The sequence below is a fragment of the Periophthalmus magnuspinnatus genome, chromosome 1, assembly GCF_009829125.3.
Source record: "Periophthalmus magnuspinnatus isolate fPerMag1 chromosome 1, fPerMag1.2.pri, whole genome shotgun sequence".
In the NCBI taxonomy this organism is placed as follows: Eukaryota; Metazoa; Chordata; class Actinopteri; order Gobiiformes; family Gobiidae; genus Periophthalmus; species Periophthalmus magnuspinnatus.
This window is the reverse complement of record NC_047126.1, coordinates 2,898,962-2,918,584: the sequence shown is the minus strand read 5'-3', so window position 1 is coordinate 2,918,584 and position 19,623 is coordinate 2,898,962. Positions and strand designations below refer to the sequence as shown.

The 19,623-nt window shown below is 44.2% G+C and overlaps 1 protein-coding gene across 2 annotated transcripts in view; it reads left to right on the top strand.

Moving 5' to 3' along the window:
- Positions 1 to 8,763, top strand: part of palm3 (paralemmin 3) — a 40,081-nt gene extending 31,318 nt beyond the window's left edge. For both annotated transcript variants that reach the window (XM_055223411.1, XM_055223417.1), the window contains 6 exons: positions 1,087 to 1,167; positions 3,311 to 3,438; positions 3,546 to 3,630; positions 4,263 to 4,293; positions 4,492 to 4,539; positions 7,437 to 8,763. In XM_055223411.1, coding sequence (XP_055079386.1) covers positions 1,087 to 1,167; positions 3,311 to 3,438; positions 3,546 to 3,630; positions 4,263 to 4,293; positions 4,492 to 4,539; positions 7,437 to 8,212 — 1,149 coding nt within the window. In that variant the 3' untranslated portion in view covers positions 8,213 to 8,763. The remainder of the gene's footprint in view (positions 1 to 1,086; positions 1,168 to 3,310; positions 3,439 to 3,545; positions 3,631 to 4,262; positions 4,294 to 4,491; positions 4,540 to 7,436) is intronic.
- The last annotated feature ends 10,860 nt before the right edge of the window (positions 8,764 to 19,623 follow it).

Here is a 19,623-nt window from a genome sequence, read left to right as displayed (position 1 = left end):
GACGTGTGCCGTGACAGTGTCCTGCTGACAGATGGCTGCCCAGGTGTCCCCACTTTAGTTTTTCACTGATGTTTTATTCAGCATCGTCTCTTCTTCCGTTTATTAATTCACACTCATCACTTAGAGTTTGAGGTGGGAGTTTTGTAAAATGATTTTCTTGGAGATGGATCACAGTTTTAATTTTACAATAACGATTTATGTAAAAAAAAACTTTATTGCTCTAGAGGTGAGTTTATTTGTACAGCACAATGGATACACAGAGTAATTCAAAGTGTTTTACAGAATAAGATGGACAATAAAATATAATAAAAACAAATCAAAGCATAAATAATCATCATAAAATGAACCTTTCAGTCACATTCACAGATAAACAGACCCGTTTGAGTCTGGATTTAAACATTGTCAAAGTCGAGGCCTGTGTCACATCTTCAGGAAGAATGTTCCAGGTTTAAACTGCACAAAACTGAGACGCTGATTTCCTATGTTTAGTCCTGCTTTAGTCCCAGTTTAGTCCCAGTTTCGTCCCGGTTTCGTCCTGTTTTAGTCTCACTTTAGTCCCGCTTTAGTCCCGATTTAGTCCTGGATTAGTCCTGGATTACTCCTGGTTTAGTCCTGGTTTAATCCCGCTTTAGTCCCACTATAGTCCCGCTTTCGTCCCGGTTTTGTTACGGTTTTCTCCTGCTTTAGACCTGGTTTAGTCCTGCTTTAGTCCCAGTTTAGCCCTGGCTTGGTCCTGGTTTAGTCCTGGTTCAGTCTTGCTTTAGTCCCGCTTTAGTCCTGGTTTAGTCCTGTTTTAGTCCCAGTTCAGTCCTGTTTTAGTCCAGCTTTAGTCCCGGTTTAGTCCTGCTTTAGTCCCAGTTTAGCCCTGGCTTGGTCCTGGCTTGGTCCTGGCTTGGTCCTGGTTTGGTCCTGGTTTAGTCCTGGTCCAGTCTTGCTTTAGTCCTATTTTAGTCCCAGTTCAGTCCTGTTTTAGTCCTGCTTTAGTCCTGACTAAGTCCTCAGAGTGTGAGATGCTGAGATGCTTCATATGCCACATAAAAAATTAAATCAAGTTCATTTTCTTATGTTTTTGTTTGTTTTTTGCAGGAAAAGCGGCGACTGTTGGACGAGCAGGAGCGAGCCAAACGAGAGATGGAAGATGAGCGGATAAGACTGCAACAACTTAAGGTCTGACTCATTAACCCGGGATTTACTTACTCTGCCTCCCATGTGTCAGCTTCAACTTTCAACACCCACAATCCTTTGCAGAACGTGCTTCTTTCTTAAGACATAACCACACGGACTCGGCAAACCCTCCCCTATTTCCTGACCGCTCCCGTCGACTTGAGCGGCGGTAATTCCTGTCTTTTGCGGTCCAGTTTCTCCCTAAATGTTTAGACTCGGACACAGAGCTGCGCCATTGTTTCTTCCTACTTCCAGACAGTCGTTCCCACTTCCTCCTGCACTTTGCAACACAGCCCCAAGGCACATTCCTGGAGTTACTATGTGCGGTTTGTGTCAGTGCCGTCAGAGCGTAAGGTGTGCGGAAATACACAGCTGCTTTCATTATGTTTTCTATATGCGGTAATGTCTCGGGGTTGTAAAAAGAACACATTATACGCTACCTCTGACCTGAAGGAACAGTGTAAAGAGTTCACACCAAGAGGGAACAGCACACGGCTTGTTCTCGTACAAAGATGGTTTTGTGACACTTTTAGTTGAGTCGGTAGCTTCCAGTTCGCGCTCGCCAGGTTTAGTAAACACTGGACTGTACGCTGACAGGAAGCGAAGGATCTCCGCCGCCGTAATCTCAAATTAGAAGCTTCCAGACGTAAACAAAAGGAAGTCGGGCTGTTGTTTTAATAACTGTTGCCGCACACATGGATCATTGTTTACTTTCTGCTTTATATATTGACACACAGAAGACTTCAGATATATTGAATTATGTAGCAATTAAAAAAAGTGAAGAAGCTACTAGTTTTTTAGCGTCAAATCTTCAAAGTCAAATCCTCCCTTTTCCTTTGTCGAAGAATTTTAAGAAGTGATTTAATTTTTTTTTCTTTACTGCATAATTCCACGTCTTACTTCATATATTTGATGTCTTCTGTTTGTATATGAACGTTAAAAGTAGTAAAAATTAAGAAAAAAAACATTGAGTGAGAGGGTCCAAACATTTGACTGGTCGTGCACATTTTGTTTTTGTTTGTTTGAACCAAATCTCTTCTTTCAGTGATTGTAGTGACTGAGTCGGGCGACAGACTCAGATAAAGAGACAGGAGAAATATCGGTGTATTATTGGATTGTTTTTAAATAATCTTTTTCTGCAGTTTTATATTACTCTGACTGTGTGTTCTGTGTCAGCCCAGAGATTCTTGTTGCTACTAGCAACACTTCCCAACAATCCAATTATATTTTAGCATTTCAGTAGAAAAATATCCAAATAAGCGAGCTCAGTTGGGAGAGAGTTTGTCCACTGATCTGGAGGCTGGTGTGTCGAATCCTGCACTGGACGTAAACATCACTGGTCGAGCGGTCAGATCCACTGACACTGGTTGGGGGTGCGATTCCAGCTCCCACAGATGAATGCTGTTGATGTGTCCTTGAGCAAAACACTTAACCCCCTCTCCCCCAGTGTCTGTGTGCACTGGTGTGTGAATGTGTGAGTAGGTTACTTGATGCAAAGCGTTTTGAGTGAAAAAGAGCTGTATAAAAATGTGACCGTTTACCAAATACAGTGGTTCCTCATTTATCGGGGGGGTTATGTTTTAAAATTAAGCCACGATAAGTGAAATCCACGAAGTATCAGCTTTATTTTACAATTATTCTTTATATTTTTGGCTGTAAAACACCTCACCACACACTTTATACACTTTTCTCACACATGCGTTAACATTTTCTCACATTTCTCTCTCGTTTAAACACAAAGTTCAAGAACGTTTCATCGACATTGTGGGTTTTGTCGGGGAGAAAACAAATTGCAAACGTACAGCACTTCAGAGTCACACTGAGATCCAACGTTTATGTAAATTTATCTGAACACATTCTGTACTGTACAGGAGACACGGCACGGAGGAGACTGATGGACAATGGTCTACAGTCCAACAGCCAATCAGGACGCACGACACAATGGTCTACAGTCCAACAGCCAATCAGGATGCACAACACAGTGCACGTTCATACGATGTTAAAAAAACATGCAAAATTCCACAAAAAAAATCCAGAAAACGGCAAGATTGCGAAAGGTGAACCGCGTTATAGTGAGGGACAGCTGTATCACAATTGTTAAACAAAGCCACACAACTGACCATTTCTGTGTTTTTTTCCATTACAGAGGAAGTCATTGAGAGACCAGTGGCTGATGGAGGGTCCTCCCTTGTCTCCTAGCTCCTTGGACACTGCTCCTCGCTCTGCACTGTGGGGAACTCAGACCCAGGAGGAGACAGAGAAACACTTGGAAAAGTAATGCTCTAATTCCTATTCGTGTGTGACACAGCCAAAACCCAAACGACTCAGGCTCTGTGCGTTTCATTAGCGCTGTATCGATCTCACTGATTGTTTGGTCTCAGGTTGGAGTCGCAGACACAGCAGCTGGCAGAGGACGAGGAGAAGAACGAACAGAGCAGAACAGAAGAGATGGAGGACGGACAAATTGTAAGGAGCTTAAACACGCGCTGCTCTGCCCCTGTCCACTCCCATCACAGTAAATGTATGTTGGTCTGTACCTGAATAATGCATCGGCTCTGCTAATGCTGCTTTGATGTGAATCAGCAGACATAAACAATTCAGAGCTTGTATCCACATGGGAGTTTCATATGTAGCAAACTAGAACTTTTCTTACATGCTTTTTTCTGTTTTAAAGGCTTTTTTTTATCTTAACCCTAGTTTATAGCAGCATTTATAGAAACTTGTAGTATTAAGTGATCATTGGCTTAAATCAGATCCATTTTGCAAAATCGACATTTCAGAACTTTTAATCGTGTTACAGTTGTTTCTTCTCATTTGCACGGCTCTTTATTGCGATGACGTTTATGGCGACATCAGCTCCCATTGGACACTGCAGTTTTCTAACACGGACGTCAGCGGATTTGCTTCTTCTATTAAGTCGTTTTAGATGAATATTGCGATTTAAAATGTGCAAATTATAACAGTGATCCACGGTTGTCGTAGATTTTAACTATAGAACAGACACAAGTACAATAGGTCTGCTGTACAAATGTGCTTAAATGACCCTGGTTTGTAATAATTTAAGCTAAACTATCAAAAAATATCTCTGTTTCCTGCAGGAGACAGCGGCGGTAGAAGAAACAGTAACAGGTAACCGTTAAAATCAAAGTATATTTCATCCATTTTGTAATTTCCCCGGTGAACAGTTTTTCCTTCCATTTGCGTCGCTCAAAAACTCTTCAATCTGTCCAAACATTTCACTTCTGTAGCTTCTATAGACGTACAATTGCCAGCTACCATCAGCGCCGTGGTCCTGCTCTCTCTTAAAACGACATGTCTTCTTCACAGGAATTGTCCAAGATGCGATGAACAATGGAAAACACGGAGCCGATTCAGGTACGACTCAAAAACGCCACATCTCGCCTCATCTGAAGTGCAAATTATAATCAGATCTTTTTCCCAGTAGTGTCTCTTTTATATTCTATTCTTAATGCAAATTAGCACCTTAAGGATTTCGTATAGGAGGATTTTGTCCCCAGCTGCCTCTTTATTCAAGCAGTGTTTCATAATACTGCATACTGGACTTTGGAACACATTTTTTTAATCATGGAATTTTAAAAAGCATCGATAGAAGTTGGAATTTTATCCACCATTGACACTCACAAATTACAATATTTTCTTTTATAAGAGCCATAGACTGTTTATATAAATGGACATGGCTAACCTGCTAGCGTAAGTGAGCATGGACGCGCTTCCGGCTCCATCCACTCTGGCTCCAATTCACTTTCTATTGAAAAACTGTGTCCTCTCTCTGTAACTGCTGCTGTCAGACTTGTCATTTTGGTCTTTTTATTTCACTATTGTGTCTGTAAATCAAGATATGAACATTGATAACAGACAAATCAGGCGCCTTCTTTCCCTGAGGTCACTCCCGCTAGCGTTAGCAACAGATATGATTGACAGCGTTGCTAAGCGCTCGCTCCCTGTTAAACCAGTGGTGCGGGCAAGGAAGCAGCCTCGCTTCGGATTGGCTCTTTGGTTGCTATGATACTCGTGGTCGGAATTCCAAATATGGAACTCTGCTTCAAATTAGCCGCTGTGACTGCTAGCCTCGATGAGCTTCATTTGACTGGAGTCGACGTCACACTCACTTAGTCGACTTCTTTACACAGTCTGTGGTAAGAGCTCAAAATACAACTCTGCTAAATATTTATAAAACAAAAAAATCAAAAACAGTAGCAAACCAGTTAACAGCTGAACAACAGGGTCACTGCAGGCTACGCTCACAAACCAGAATCAGAAGACTTTTTATTGCCATTGTCAGTGAACACCGCTCACAAACTAGGAACTTTGTTTGGGAATAAAGTGCAACATAATTGATTTTATGTATGTATTTGACTGGGACAATGCATGTTAATGAACAGACCTGATTGAACATGAAGGTAAACACCAGATTATAGACAAAAGATCATTTGCATCTGTTGTCCCAAGGGCTGGGGTCACGAAGGGGTCAGAATAAAAATTGCACATTACACTCTTTGCACATTACACACATTGCACATTAGTCATTGTACATTACAGTCATTGCACAGTTCCCATAATTGCACACCCCACATATTGCCCATTACACACATTGCACATTACACTCATTGCACATCCCACACATTGCACATCCCACACATTGCACATCCCACACATTGCACATTACACACATTGCACATTACACACATTGCACATTACACACATTGCACAGTTCCCATTATTGCACCATCCAAAATGTTGCACACTCCACTCATTGATTCAGACTTTGACTCACACACAGATGAACTGAACCTTTCTCTTCTTAAATCACATGTTTGTGCGTCTCTGTGTTGAGAAAATAATTATTGTGGCTCGAAAACAACAGCTCCACAAACCGAGGTGAGGCAATAAGAGGCAAAGACTCACATTTGGTCTGTTATAGTTCTGCCTCAGCTCCTCTCAGCCGGAATGTTCAGGGGCATTTTTCAAATAAAATGACGCCAGTGCAGAACCTCCATTACATCAACATCGTTCTGTCGCGCTCGGGCTCGTCCACGATGCCAAGTGAAAACAGAAATCGACACAAAGACCACCCCTCTCTTTATGAACGCTTCTTAAAACCAGTGTGATGGCGCTTGAACGTGATGATTATGTTACGTCAGCGGTGTCGGGGCATCAGGGGCAACAGTGGCTCAGTCAGTAGAGCGTTTGTCCACTGATCCGAAGATTGGTTTGAATCCCGCTCTCGACGTAAACATCATTGGTTGAGCGGTCCAATCCACCGACCCAGAGGTTGCCGGCGCGATTCCAGCTTCCACAGATGAACGCGTGATTGTTGTTGTGTCTTTGGGCAAGACACTTTTCTTTTTTATTTAATGCAAACATTGTGACCAGGCATATACAGTAGGGACAAGTGGTGATAAGACAGACCGAGAGAGACCGAAACATACCAAGACGGACTGAGAGGGACCAAGACAGACCTAGACATACTGACACAGACAAGATGGACCGAGACAGACCAAGACGGACCGAGACAAATGGAGACAGACCAAGACGGACTGAGACAAACGGAGACATACCGAGACATACCGAAACGGACCGAGATGGACTGAGATGGACCGCCACAGACTGAGACAGAACAAGACACACCAAGACACACCAAGACAGAACGAGACAGACCGAGACAGACAAGACACTCCAAGGCCGACCAAGGCATTCCAAGACGGACCAACACAGACCAAGACGGACCGAGACAAACGGAGACAGACCAAGACGGACCAAGCCAGCCCGAGACAGGACAAGATATACCAAGACGCACTAAGACGGACCAAGACGGACCAAGACGGACCAAGACAGACCAAGACAGACCAAGACAGACCAAGACAGACCAAGACAGACCAAGACAGACTGTGACAGACCAAGTTATACCCAGACACATAACACATAATTCGGTTTGTAGACGTAACATCGAGAGTTACATCTTGGGCAAGACACTTGACCCTCGCCCTCAGCGTCTGTGTACACGGGTATATTAATGTGTGTGTGAGTGTGTGAGTCGTCCCTTGATGTAAAACACGGGAATATTAATGTGTGTGTGAGTGTGTGAGTCGTCCCTTGATGTAAAGAGCTTTGAGTGTCTTGAAGGTGGAAAAGCGCTGTAAAAATGTGACCAATGACCGTTTTACCGTTACATCGACTGCATTCTGTTTTAGTGACCGTGCCGTCTGCTTATATATTGGCAGTGCTGATAATTCTCATTTTTCTTGTTAAAGGTGAAACGATCCGGGCGGTTTTTCTCACAAACGGAGCTGCGGGGAAGGAAGAGGACACGGTTCACGTCGGTTCAGTGAATGTGCTCCTGACCTCCAATGGACTAAGTGAAGACGTCATACCTGGTCAAGTCGTTCATCTTAATAGTAATATTGGTGACGATGAGGAAGAGGAGGGAACTATGGTCATCAGAGCAGAGTGTGTCATGATCACAGACGAAGGCGATGATGCTGCGGAAGACGACGCCAAAGAAAACGGTTGGGAAAATGCGATTTCAGTATCAGAGGAAAGCGAAAAGACTGTTACAGAGGGAATCGAGGGAACAGTGCCTCCTACTGTTGAAGCGGGACAGTCCGAAAGTGCAATAATACAAAATGGTGTGGAGGAAGATAATGTAGAGGAGGTAACGCCTGTGCAACTACAAACCCAAGCTCAAGAGGGCGCTGTAGTGGCGTCCGTGCCGGTCTACACTGAGCCGCAACCGTGTATTAAGACGACACAGGTGGATGTTGAGGATGAAGTCGCCAGTAAAGAGGAAACGATCGAAGTCGGATCAAAACACAACGTCAAAGTGGAGTTTCAGGAGGTGCCGCTGTCCGAACCACAGGACAAACACACCCCGGGGGAACAGGAAGCGCTCCTGCCTGAGGTCAAAGGTCACGCTACAGACACAGAAAAGGCAGGCACCAGCAATCAGACAGAAAGCCCCAACAGAGCGGATCAGGCAGAAACTAAGATGCCCAAAAGGAAAACGTGCCAGTGTTGCTCTGTTATGTGAGCAGACACGCCGTTAAACCTCTTCCTCTACGCCCATTCTCGAGGAAACGGACTCGCTCCAACGTAAAGAGTAGTTTGGACTTGAAATTTAAGTGCCTTTTTACAGGAACTGGACTGAGTGGCTCAAAGACTGTTCCCACACGGCACGTTTATAAAGCCTGTGGACCAATCTACTGCATAAATGAACTGCAACTGATACAATATTATGTATCAATGAAAATACTGTATTCACATATTAATAACCAGTTTAAGATTTGATACGTGAGCTCCTGGAATAAATATCTTAAAGGGACATTGCTCTAACTTAATAATGTATGGATTTAAATAGTGTTTTGGACCTACATTTTCACGCTGAAGCTAATGAAATCCCCAAGCCTCTTTTAAGGTCATCGTTATGAATTTGTTTTTACCAGATGTGCTTTTAAACATATTCTCCCAGAGGCCTGAGCTCTGTGAATGTAAATAGATCGTTTATCAGAACCACAAGTGGCTGATTTTCTGTCAGTTTTTGAGATGAAATAATTTAATGATTAAACAGACAATTGTGCTACATTGGTCTGTCGTGGTTTTGTATCTTTATAGTTTGTTTATTTTATGTTTTCTGATTTTGAGACATAGTGAACAAACACCTAAAATAAAATAAATATGGATTCAAATTAATTAAAATAAATAAAAAAAATACCCTATTAGTTTTTTACTTCAGTTATTTCTATACTTCAGTTTGTGGTGTTGTTTTAATGTTTATTGTGCCTCAAAATTAGCATTAGCGTTAGCATTGATGCACAAACTTGTCTCTTTCTAAACACAGAAGAGTCCTTAGGTGACATATTCATTTTATTTGTGTAGTGTTTAACATGTTTTCAGTGACATTCACCCCCAGCCTCCCCTAACCCCTGACCTTTGACCCCTAACTCATCCGCAGCTCCCTGTCCACTGCCTGATCTTTAAATATTTATTCGTTTTAGCTTGACAAAAACCTCAGAGGTAAAATTTGACAGGATGTAGTTCCGCTCACAGTGAAGCTGAAGGGAGTTTGTAGCTGGACAGTTCCATGTCCAGCCCAATGTAATGTCGGAGGTTTTTGCAGAGTCGCTAAAATCACTAAATCCAGACGGGTCAGACATTGGACAGGGAGCAGCAGGTGGGTCAGAGGTCAGAGGTTACGGGGTTAGGGTCAGACGTTGGACAGGGAGCTGCAGGTGGGTTAGGGGTCAGAGGTTACGGGGTTAGGGTGAGACGTTGGACAGGGAGCTGCAGGTGGGCTAGGGGTCAGAGGTTAGGGGGTTAGAGTCAGACAGTGGACAGGGAGCTGCAGGTGGGTTAGAGGTCAGAGGTTACGGGGTTAGGGTCAGACATTGGACAGGGAGCTGCAGGTGAGTGTCACTGAAAACTTGTTAAACACAAATGTGAAGAAAACGTCACCAGAGGACACTTCTGTGTTTACAAAGGTACGTCTTTGTGTGTCGTGGCTAATGCTAATTTTGGAAGCTAATAAATATTTTAATAATGCCACTGACTTAAATAAGTTACACTTTAAAATAATTGGGTCATCCTTACAACAAACTGAATTTTGTTATGTTACTTCTTATAGAGGTTAGCATTAGCATTAGCACTGACACACAAAGACACACCTTTCTAAAAGAAGTGTCTCGCAGATGTTTTCCTCACATTTGTAAAGTGTTTAACATGTTGTCACGGTCAGTTGTGTACATAAATAGAGAGACAGAGAGAGAAAGAAAGAGATTACTTTATTTTCACACACAAAAAACATCTATAGTGATTGTCCTCCCTTGTGTACCAACTACACAAATATTGCTTGTATAGCTACCTCTTGTGGCTGTGCAAATTACTGCAGGCAAAAGTCAACAAATTACTCCAGACAACGACAATGCTACTGATACTTTGCAGTGACGTCACTCTGGGGGTGTTCTACATGTATCTCTATGGCGGGATGTTCAGCTGTTACTTTGGTGACGTAATGCACACATTAGGAAACACTTGGCAATTTTATTTTTTAAGACTGAAAACTCAAAAACAGCACATTTTCAGGAGCATGTGATCAAAAGGAGCGTCCATGGTCCTGTTTGAGACTGACTTTCAACAAAAAAGGTGAGAGGGACTAACTGAAAAACTGTTGACTAATGCGAGCTCGTTTGTGACTGTGTGTGAGAGACTTGATTAGCAGCCAAAATCAACTCACCTGTTGTTGTTCCAACTGACTCAGCTCTTTCTGGTCAGATTGTGTTAAAACAAAAGCTCAGATTAAAGTTTAACTGGAACAACAAGCTTCAGATAGAGTAGTACCTTCAGTTAGCATCACACCCCCAGAGAATGTTGATGACATGTAGCACATTGTTAAAAGATTGTAGAAACATTCAACATTGATTTATTTTTTTCCATAACAAACTTGGTTTTACACACAATCATGTTCTCGATCATCACATTTGTGTCTCCTCCTCGAGTGTTTCTTCAGGCAAGGGGCAGAGCTTTTTGGTGGGATCCAAGATGGTTGGCGGTGGCATTTGAAGACATCGCATCTGCTCCCTGAACTCCTGAATCTCTTTCTGCTCCAACTGTCTTCTCCGACTTAACAGGTAAAAGTGGGTAAGCTGTTTGAATTTCACAGTAAAGCCCATGATCAGACAGTCAGGACAAGAGGTCTGGAGAAAAACACCGCTGGAATTGGTCACTGGAATCCATTCATAGGTGCTGCTGCTCCCATTCACAGAAATCCTAGAATACGTATAGTGGCATTTGTTGTCAGTCCGAAATGCGCGTGAGTATGAGATATTCATCTCATTGTTGCTGATAAAATGGATAGTTGCACTATCTCGTCGAGTGAATCTCTCATGGTAAAGCAGGGGTCTGATGCTGCCACCTATAACGGCCCATGTCCCCTGAAAAAGACCAGGATCCAGTCGCTCTGGTGGTCGGGTTAGCTGTTCACATGTCAGAGGAGCAGAGGAAGTTAAACTGGCCAAGCTCAACAAAAGTGGCACCAATCCACGAAGAAGCATTTTGTGTTTTGTGTTTCGTCGAGCAGAGATAGACCTGCTGTCTGAAAGCACACTGGTGACTGTGATAGCAGGCTTTTTGTAGGTGAGCTCACGAGACAGATTCCAATAAATTTAATTCCAGCGAGCAGAGTCCAATTAAGAGGATTAAGAAACCAAGTAAATATTTGATGTCTCTGGAAGTCAAGCCAAGTATAATTTTACTCAAATCTAGAGCAAGTGAAATGAAAATGTATAAAAGTCTTGACTTCTTGAACTGAAGTGTCACCTAATGTGTTAAAACACCGAGTAACTAGTGACACGCAGGTAAAGAAATAATTGTGATTTATTATTCACACTAAATAAACAAAACAATGACCAAGTTTAGGTAATGGCTGAATTTTGTAGATAAGACAGAATATTATCAATGTCACAATGACCAGAAACAGCGGAGGCTGTGACCTGTGACATTTAAACTGTGAGTTTAGTTAAATTTTTAATTGTATTTATTTATTTTATTTTATTTTATTTTGTTTTTGCTGGTTAATGCTGGTATAACACAGTGGATTTCAGGACACAGATGTAAAACTTAATTTGTTTGATGAGGATCATTTCTGTTGAGTAACTCCACGCCTGTGATTGGCCGAAAAAGAAATGCTGATTCCTTATTGGCTCAAGACTGTGATTAGCCCCGCCCCTCACAGGCGCACGCACCTGTTGTTTTTTTCTGCTGATGGAGGAGACAGAGCACAAACACAACTTGAACCTGAGCTACAACCAATTTACTAAATCTGAATATGTCAACATTGACCCGGAAGATCAGAGGCCCGCACCTGACCCACATCTGACACCAGTGTGGATTTAGATCAACTTGGTGAGTGGAATCCAATCGCTAACATGGGAGCTAACATGCTAACGTTAACTTACAAGTTAAAGACAAATTCACTGTGTTTGATCTGTAGAGGAGCTGGACTGAAGGACGCGTCGATGGTTTATTTCACTGAGAGTCCAGTGAAATAAACCATCGAAGCGTCTCGTTGAGTAGTTTTATACGGAGCTGGAGTGTGTGTTAGCGGCTAATTTAGCAGCTAAAGCTAAGCTACCTCGTCTTGGCCATGGGGGAAAATGTACGGGGTTTCCCCACAGGCACGGGCCCGTCTGGAGTGTGTGCTTTAGGACAGTTTAGCACTATTAGATGGAAAATAAACCACGAGAACAGTAAAGTGCACCATTGAAGCTAAACTATTTCAAGAATATAAACATATTTTATTTTAATTTCGTACTAACTGGTAATACAGGCGCATGCTGTGATTTGAGTATGTGACGTCACCGCCGTCATTCGGCCTCGCGCTCCTATTGCGCTGTAAAAAACACATGTACATTTATTTATTTTTGGTTATACTGAAAATACAAATGTATTATATTGCAAGTCAATGTGAATGTTAGTTTTCATGATTCAGAGTAGTGGTTTATTACAGTGCTTTTCAGTACATTTTTAAAGCCGCTGTACTATATTTGAAGAATTTGATAAAAATAATTGTTAATGTTAAAGTATTAGTTTAAACCACTTGCATTAATTCTATGGCCATAATAATAAGCTAGAAATACAAACTCTATAGTAACAGCCCTGTTCTCCATACAGCCTAGCTTTTTCAGAGTGGACCTTGGAATTGGATTTCTCCCTGACGAGGGGATGGTGACCCTTCCTGTTTGAACTGAACTGAACCAAAGTTGTCCTTCTGAGTGAGCAGGCTGTTCTCCCACCACTACGGACAATTGGATTCTGGTAAGATGATACCACACTGCATCAAACTAACTACTAAGACTTTACATAACATGAAGTCAAATAGGGACACTGGGGTATGTTTTGTTTTGTAAATGAATGTTACTGTTAAAGTTATTTTTCCCCAGGAAATGTTGATGATATCAGGTGAAACGCATGAATCTTTATTACATAGAATTTTTATTACACTTCAAATCATTAGAAGCATTTAGCACATTGTTGAAAGATTGTAGAAACATTCAACATTGATGGTATTTATTTTTATCACTTGGTTTTACACACAATCATGTTCTCGATGAACAAATTTGTGTCTCCTCCTCGAGTGTTTCTTCAGGCAAGGGGCAGAGCTTTTTGGTGGGATCCAAGATGGTTGGCGGTGGCATTTGAAGACATCGCATCTGCTCCCTGAACTCCTGAATCTCTTTCTGCTCCAACTGTCTTCTCCGACTTAACAGGTAAAAGTGGGTAAGCTGTTTGAATTTCACAGTAAAGCCCATGATCAGACAGTCAGGACAAGAGGTCTGGAGAAAAACACCGCTGGAATTGGTCACTGGAATCCATTCATAGGTGCTGCTGCTCCCATTCACAGAAATCCTGGAATACTTATACTGGCATTTGTTGTCGGTCCGAAATGCGCGTGAGTACGAGATATTCGTCTCACTATTGTTGCTGATAAAATGGATAGTTGCACTATCTCGTCGAGTGAATCTCTCATGGTAAAGCAGGGGTCTGATGCTGCCGCCTATAACGGCCCATGCCCCCTGAAAAAGACCAAGATCCATTCGCTCTGGTGGTCGGGTTAGCTGTTCACATGTCAGAGGAGCAGAGGAAGTTAAACTGGCCAAGCTCAACAAAAGTGGCACCAATCCACGAAGAAGCATTTTGTGTCTTGTCGAGCAGAGATAGACCTGCTGTCTGAAAGCACACTGGTGACTGTGATAGCAGGCTTTTTGTAGGTGAGCTCACGAGACAGATTCCAATAAATTTAATTCCAGCGAGCAGAGTCCAATTAAGAGGATTAAGAAACCAAGTAAATATTTGATGTCTCTGGAAGTCAAGCCAAGTATAATTTTACTCAAATCTAGAGCAAGTGAAATGAAAATGTATAAAAGTCTTGACTTCTTGAACTGAAGTGTCACCTAATGTCTTCGAACATTTAATAACTAGTGACACGCAGGTAAAGAAATAATTGTGATTTATTATTCACACTAAATAAACAAAACAATGACCAAGTTTAGGTAATGGCTGAATTTTGTAGATAAGACAGAATATTATCAATGTCACAATGACCAGAAACAGCGGAGGCTGTGACCTGTGACATTTAAACTGAGTTTAGTTAAATGACATTTCACAACAAAGTTTATCCTTTGGAAAATAGTGACCAAAAAATGCAGTGGAGTGGATAGATCCTCCATTGATGCCCTAGTTCCTTGTTTTACATATCACATTATTTCATATTTTTGTACCACATTTTAACATGATACTGTCACGTGATTTTATGATGACATCATGTTAAAATGTGACACTGCTGATTTTTATTTTAGTCCAAAGTTGATAGTTGCACATGGCCATAACATTTATACATGATCTTAGTGTAAAACCATTTAAGATTACAAAAGCTATAGGAGCTTAAGAGACATATCATGCTCTTGGGGTAATTTGTATTAAACTATAATTTACATAGATCAGTATTTGGCATTTTGTTCACTGTAAACAGCAGGGATGGGACGATATTAAATTTTAGACTCACGATTATTGTGGCCAAAATAATTACGATTAACGATATCGTATATCGTCCCATCCCTAGTAAACAGTAATATTGTTCTGAATCTGTTAACTGGTAGAAACGGGTCCATTGACTTCTGTTAAACTGCTGGACTGATGGGGGACATATTTTACAGGACCTTTTATATTTTTATTTATTTTGTATTATATTTTAATTGTATTTATTTATTTTATTTTGTTTTTGCTGGTTAATGCTGGTATAACACAGTGGATTTCAGGACACGGATGTAAAACTTAATTTGTTTGAGGATCATTTCTGTTGAGTAACTCCACGCCTGTGATTGGCCGAAAAAGAAATGCTGATTCCTTATTGGCTCAAGACTGTGATTAGCCCCGCCCCTCACGGGCGCGCGCACCTGTTGTTTTTTTCTGCTGATGGAGGAGACAGAGCACAAACACAACTTGAACCTGAGCTACAACCAATTTACTAAATCTGAATATGTCAACATTGACCCGGAAGATCAGAGGCCCGCACCTGACCCACGTCTGACACCAGTGTGGATTTAGATCAACTTGGTGAGTGGAATCCAATCGCTAACATGGGAGCTAACATGCTAACGTTAACTTACAAGTTAAAGACAAATTCACTGTGTTTGATCTGTGGAGGAGCTGGACTGAAGGACGCGTCGATGGTTTATTTCACTGAGAGTCCAGTGAAATAAACCATCGAAGCGTCTCGTTGAGTAGTTTTATACGGAGCTGGAGTGTGTGTTAGCAGCTAATTTAGCAGCTAAAGCTAAGCTACCTCGTCTTGGCCATGGGGAAAAAATGTACGGGGTTTCCCCACAGGCACGGGCCCGTCTGGAGTGTGTGCTTTAGGACAGTTTAGCACTATTGGATGGAAAATAAACCACAAGAACAGTAAAGTGCACCATTGAAGCTAAACTATTTCAAGAATATAAAAATATTTTATTTTAATTTCGTACTAACTGGTAATACAGGCGCATGCTGTGATTTGAGTATGTGACGTCACCGCCGTCGTCATTCGGCCTCGCGCTCCTATTGCACTGTAAAAAACAGACATGTACATTTATTTAATTTTGGTTATACTGAAAATACAAATGTATTATATTGCAAGTAAATGTGAATGTTTGTTTTCATGATTCAGAGTAGTGGTTTATTACAGTGCTTTTCATCCATCCATCCATTTTCTTCCGCTTATCCGGAGCCGGGTCGTGGGGGCAGCAGTCTAAGCAGGGACTCCCAGACTTCCCTCACCCCAGACACGTCCTCCAGCTCCTCCGGTGGGACCCCAAGGCGTTCCCAGGCCAGCCGAGAGACATAGTCCCTCCAGCGTGTCCTGGGTCTTCCCCGGGGCCTCCTCCCGGTGGGACATGCCCAGAACACCTCCCTAGGGAGGCGTCCAGGAAGCATCCTGAGCAGATGCCCGAGCCACCTCAACTGGTTCCTCTCAACGTGTAGGAGCAGCGGCTCTACTCCAAGCTCCTCACCCTATCCCTAAGGGTGCGCCCGGCCACTCTGCGGAGGAAACCCATTTCAGCCGCTTGTATCCGCGATCTTGTCCTTTCGGTCATTACCCAGAGCTCATGACCATAGCTGAGGGTAGGAACGTAGATTGACCGGTAAATCGAGAGCTTCGCCTTCCGGCTCAGCTCCTTCTTCACCACAACAGACCAATACAGCGACCGCATCACTGCAGACGCTGCACCGATCCGCCTGTCAATCTCCCGCTCCATCCTTCCCTCACTCGTGAACAAGACCCCGAGATACTTGAACTCCTCCACTTGGGGCAGAGACTCTCCACCCACCCGGAGAGAGCAAACCACCTTTTTCTGGTCGAGAACCATGGCCTCGGATTTGGAGGAGCTGATTCTCATCCCAGCCGCTTCACACTCGGCTGCAAACCGCCCCAGTGCCTGCTGCAGGTCCTGGCTCGATGAAGCCATCAGGACAACATCATCTGCAAACAGCAGAGATGAAATCCTGTGGTTCCCAAACCAGACCCCCTCCGGCCCCTGGCTGCGCCTAGAAATTCTGTCCATAAATATAATGAACAGAACCGGTGACAAAGGGCAGCCCTGGCGGAGTCCAACATGCACCGGGAACAGGTCTGACTTACTGCCGGCAATGCGAACACAGCTCCTGCTCCGGTCATACAGGGACCGGACAGCCCTTAGCAAAGAGCCCCGGACCCCATACTCCCAGAGCACCCCCCAAAGGACACCACGAGGGACACGGTCGAATGCCTTCTCCAGATCCACAAAACACATGTGGACTGGTTGGGCAAACTCCCATGAGCCCTCGAGGACCCGATGGAGAGGATAGAGCTGGTCCAGTGTTCCACGACCAGGACGAAAACCACACTGCTCCTTCTGAATCCGAGGTTCGACTATCGGTCGGATTCTCCTCTCCAGTACCCTGGAATAGACCTTACCGGGAAGGCTGAGGAGTGTGATTCCCCTGTAATTGGAACACACCCTCCGGTCCCCCTTCTTATACAGAGGGACCACCACCCCGGTCTGCCATTCCACAGGCACTGTCCCCGACCGCCATGCGATGTTGCAGAGACGTGTCAGCCAAGACAGTCCCACAACATCCAGAGACTTGAGGTACTCGGGACGGATCTCGTCCACCCCCGGAGCCTTGCCACCGAGGAGCTTGCCAACCACCTCGGTGACTTCAGCCAGGGTGATGGACGAGTCCGCCTCCGGGTCCCCAGTCTCTGCTTCCTCCTCGGAAGACATGACGGGGGGATTGAGGAGATCCTCAAAGTATTTCTTCCACCGCCCGACAACATCCCCAGTCGAGGTCAGCAGCTCTCCACCCACACTGTAAACAGTGTTGGTGAAGCACTGCTTCTCCCTCCTGAGGCGTCGGACGGTTTGCCAGAATTTCTTTGAGGCCGTCCGATAGTCCTCCTCCATGGCCTCCCCGAACTCCTCCCAACCCCGAGTTTTTGCCTCTGCAACCGCACGAGACGCAGCACGCTTGGCCCGCCTGTACTCATCAGCTGCCTCAGGAGTCCCACGAGCCAACAAGGCTCGATAGGACTCCTTCTTCAGCTTGACGTCATCCCTTACTTCCGATGTCCACCACCGGGTTCGGGGATTGCCTCTGCGACAAGCACCGCAGACCTTACGACCACAGCTATGAGCGGCCGCATTGACAATAGAGTTGGAGTATATGGCCCACTCGGAGTCCATGTCTCTAACCTCCCCCGGGATCAGGGAGAAGTTCTCCCGGAGGTGTAAGTCGAAGACCCCTCTGACAGAAGGCTCTGCCAGACGTTCCCAACAGACCCTTACAATACGCTTGGGTCTGCCAGGTCTGTCCGGCTTCCTCCTCCACCAGCGGATCCAAATCACCACCAGGTGGTGATCGGTTGACAGCTCAACCCCTCTCTTCACCCGATTGTCCAAGACAGGTGGTCGGAGGTCAGATGACACGACAACAAAGTCGATCATCGACCTCCGACCTAGAGTGTCCTGGTGCCATGTGCACCGATGGACACCCTTGTGCTCGAGCATGGTGTTCGTTATGGACAAACTGTGCTGCTTGGCCCGTAAGCCGACACAACGGTGAGAGACCTGTCCCCGACCCGAAGGCGCAGGGACGCGACCCTCTTGTTCACCGGAGTGAACCCCAACACGAAGCGGCTGAGCTGTGGGGCAATGAGCAAGCCCACACCAGCTCGCTGCCTCTCCCCACGGGAAACGCCAGAGAAATGGAGAGTCCAACCCCTCTCAAGAAGTTGGGTTCCAGAGCCCAAACTGTGCGTGGAGGCGAGGCCGACTATATCTAGCCGGTAACGCTCAACCTCCAGCACAAGCTCCGGCTGCTTCCCCCCCAGCGAGGTGACATTCCATGTCCCCAGAGCTAGTCTCCATGTCCGGAGAGCCGGTCGTCGAGGCCCCCGCCTTCGACTGCTGCTCAGATCTTCATGCACCGGCCCCTTACGGATCCTCTTGCTGGTGGTGGGTCCACATGAGGACGGCCCCACGTCACTCCTTCGGGCTGAGCCCCGTGGGCCCGGCCACCAGGCGCTCGCTGTCGAGCACCCACCCCAGGCCTGGCTCCAGGGTGGGGCCCCGGTAACACCGGTCCGGGCGACGTAACTGGCCTTAATTTAATTTTCTTCATAAGGGGCTTCTGAACCGCTCTTCGTCTGTCCCGTCCCCCTGGACCTGTTTGCCATGGGTGACCCTACCAGGAGCATGAAGCCCCCGACAACATAGCTCCCAGGATCATTCGGGCACTCAAACCCCTCCATCACGTTAAGGTGGTGGTTCAGGGAGGAGTGCTTTTCAATACATTTTTAAAGCTGCTGTACTATAAAAGAGTTTTTTCATAGTTTTTAGTTTACACTTGTTTTATTGTTTAAAATTTAAACTTGATGTTTGAATAGGCTTTTATGGGATACATTTTTTACAACTTATGATGATAAGCTATTCTGAAAATATTTATTTGAAGAATTTGATAAAAATAATTGTCAATGTTAAAGTATTAGTTTAAACCACTTGCATTAATTCTATGGCCATAATAATAAGCTAGAAATACAAACTCTATAGTCACAGCCCTGTTCTCCACACAGCCTAGCTTTTTCAGAGTGGACCTTGGAATTGGATTTCTCCCTGACGAGGGGATGGTGACCCTTCCTGTTTGAACTGAACTGAACCAAAGTTGTCCTTTTGAGTGAGCAGGCTGTTCTCCCACCACTACGGACAATTGGATTCTGGTAAGATGATACCACACTGCATCAAACTAACTACTAAGACTTTACATAACATGAAGTCAAATAGGGACACTGGGGTATGTTTTGTTTTGTAAATGAATGTTACTGTTAATGTTATTTTCAGTACATCTCACCTAACTTTACCTATGGCTTCTTCA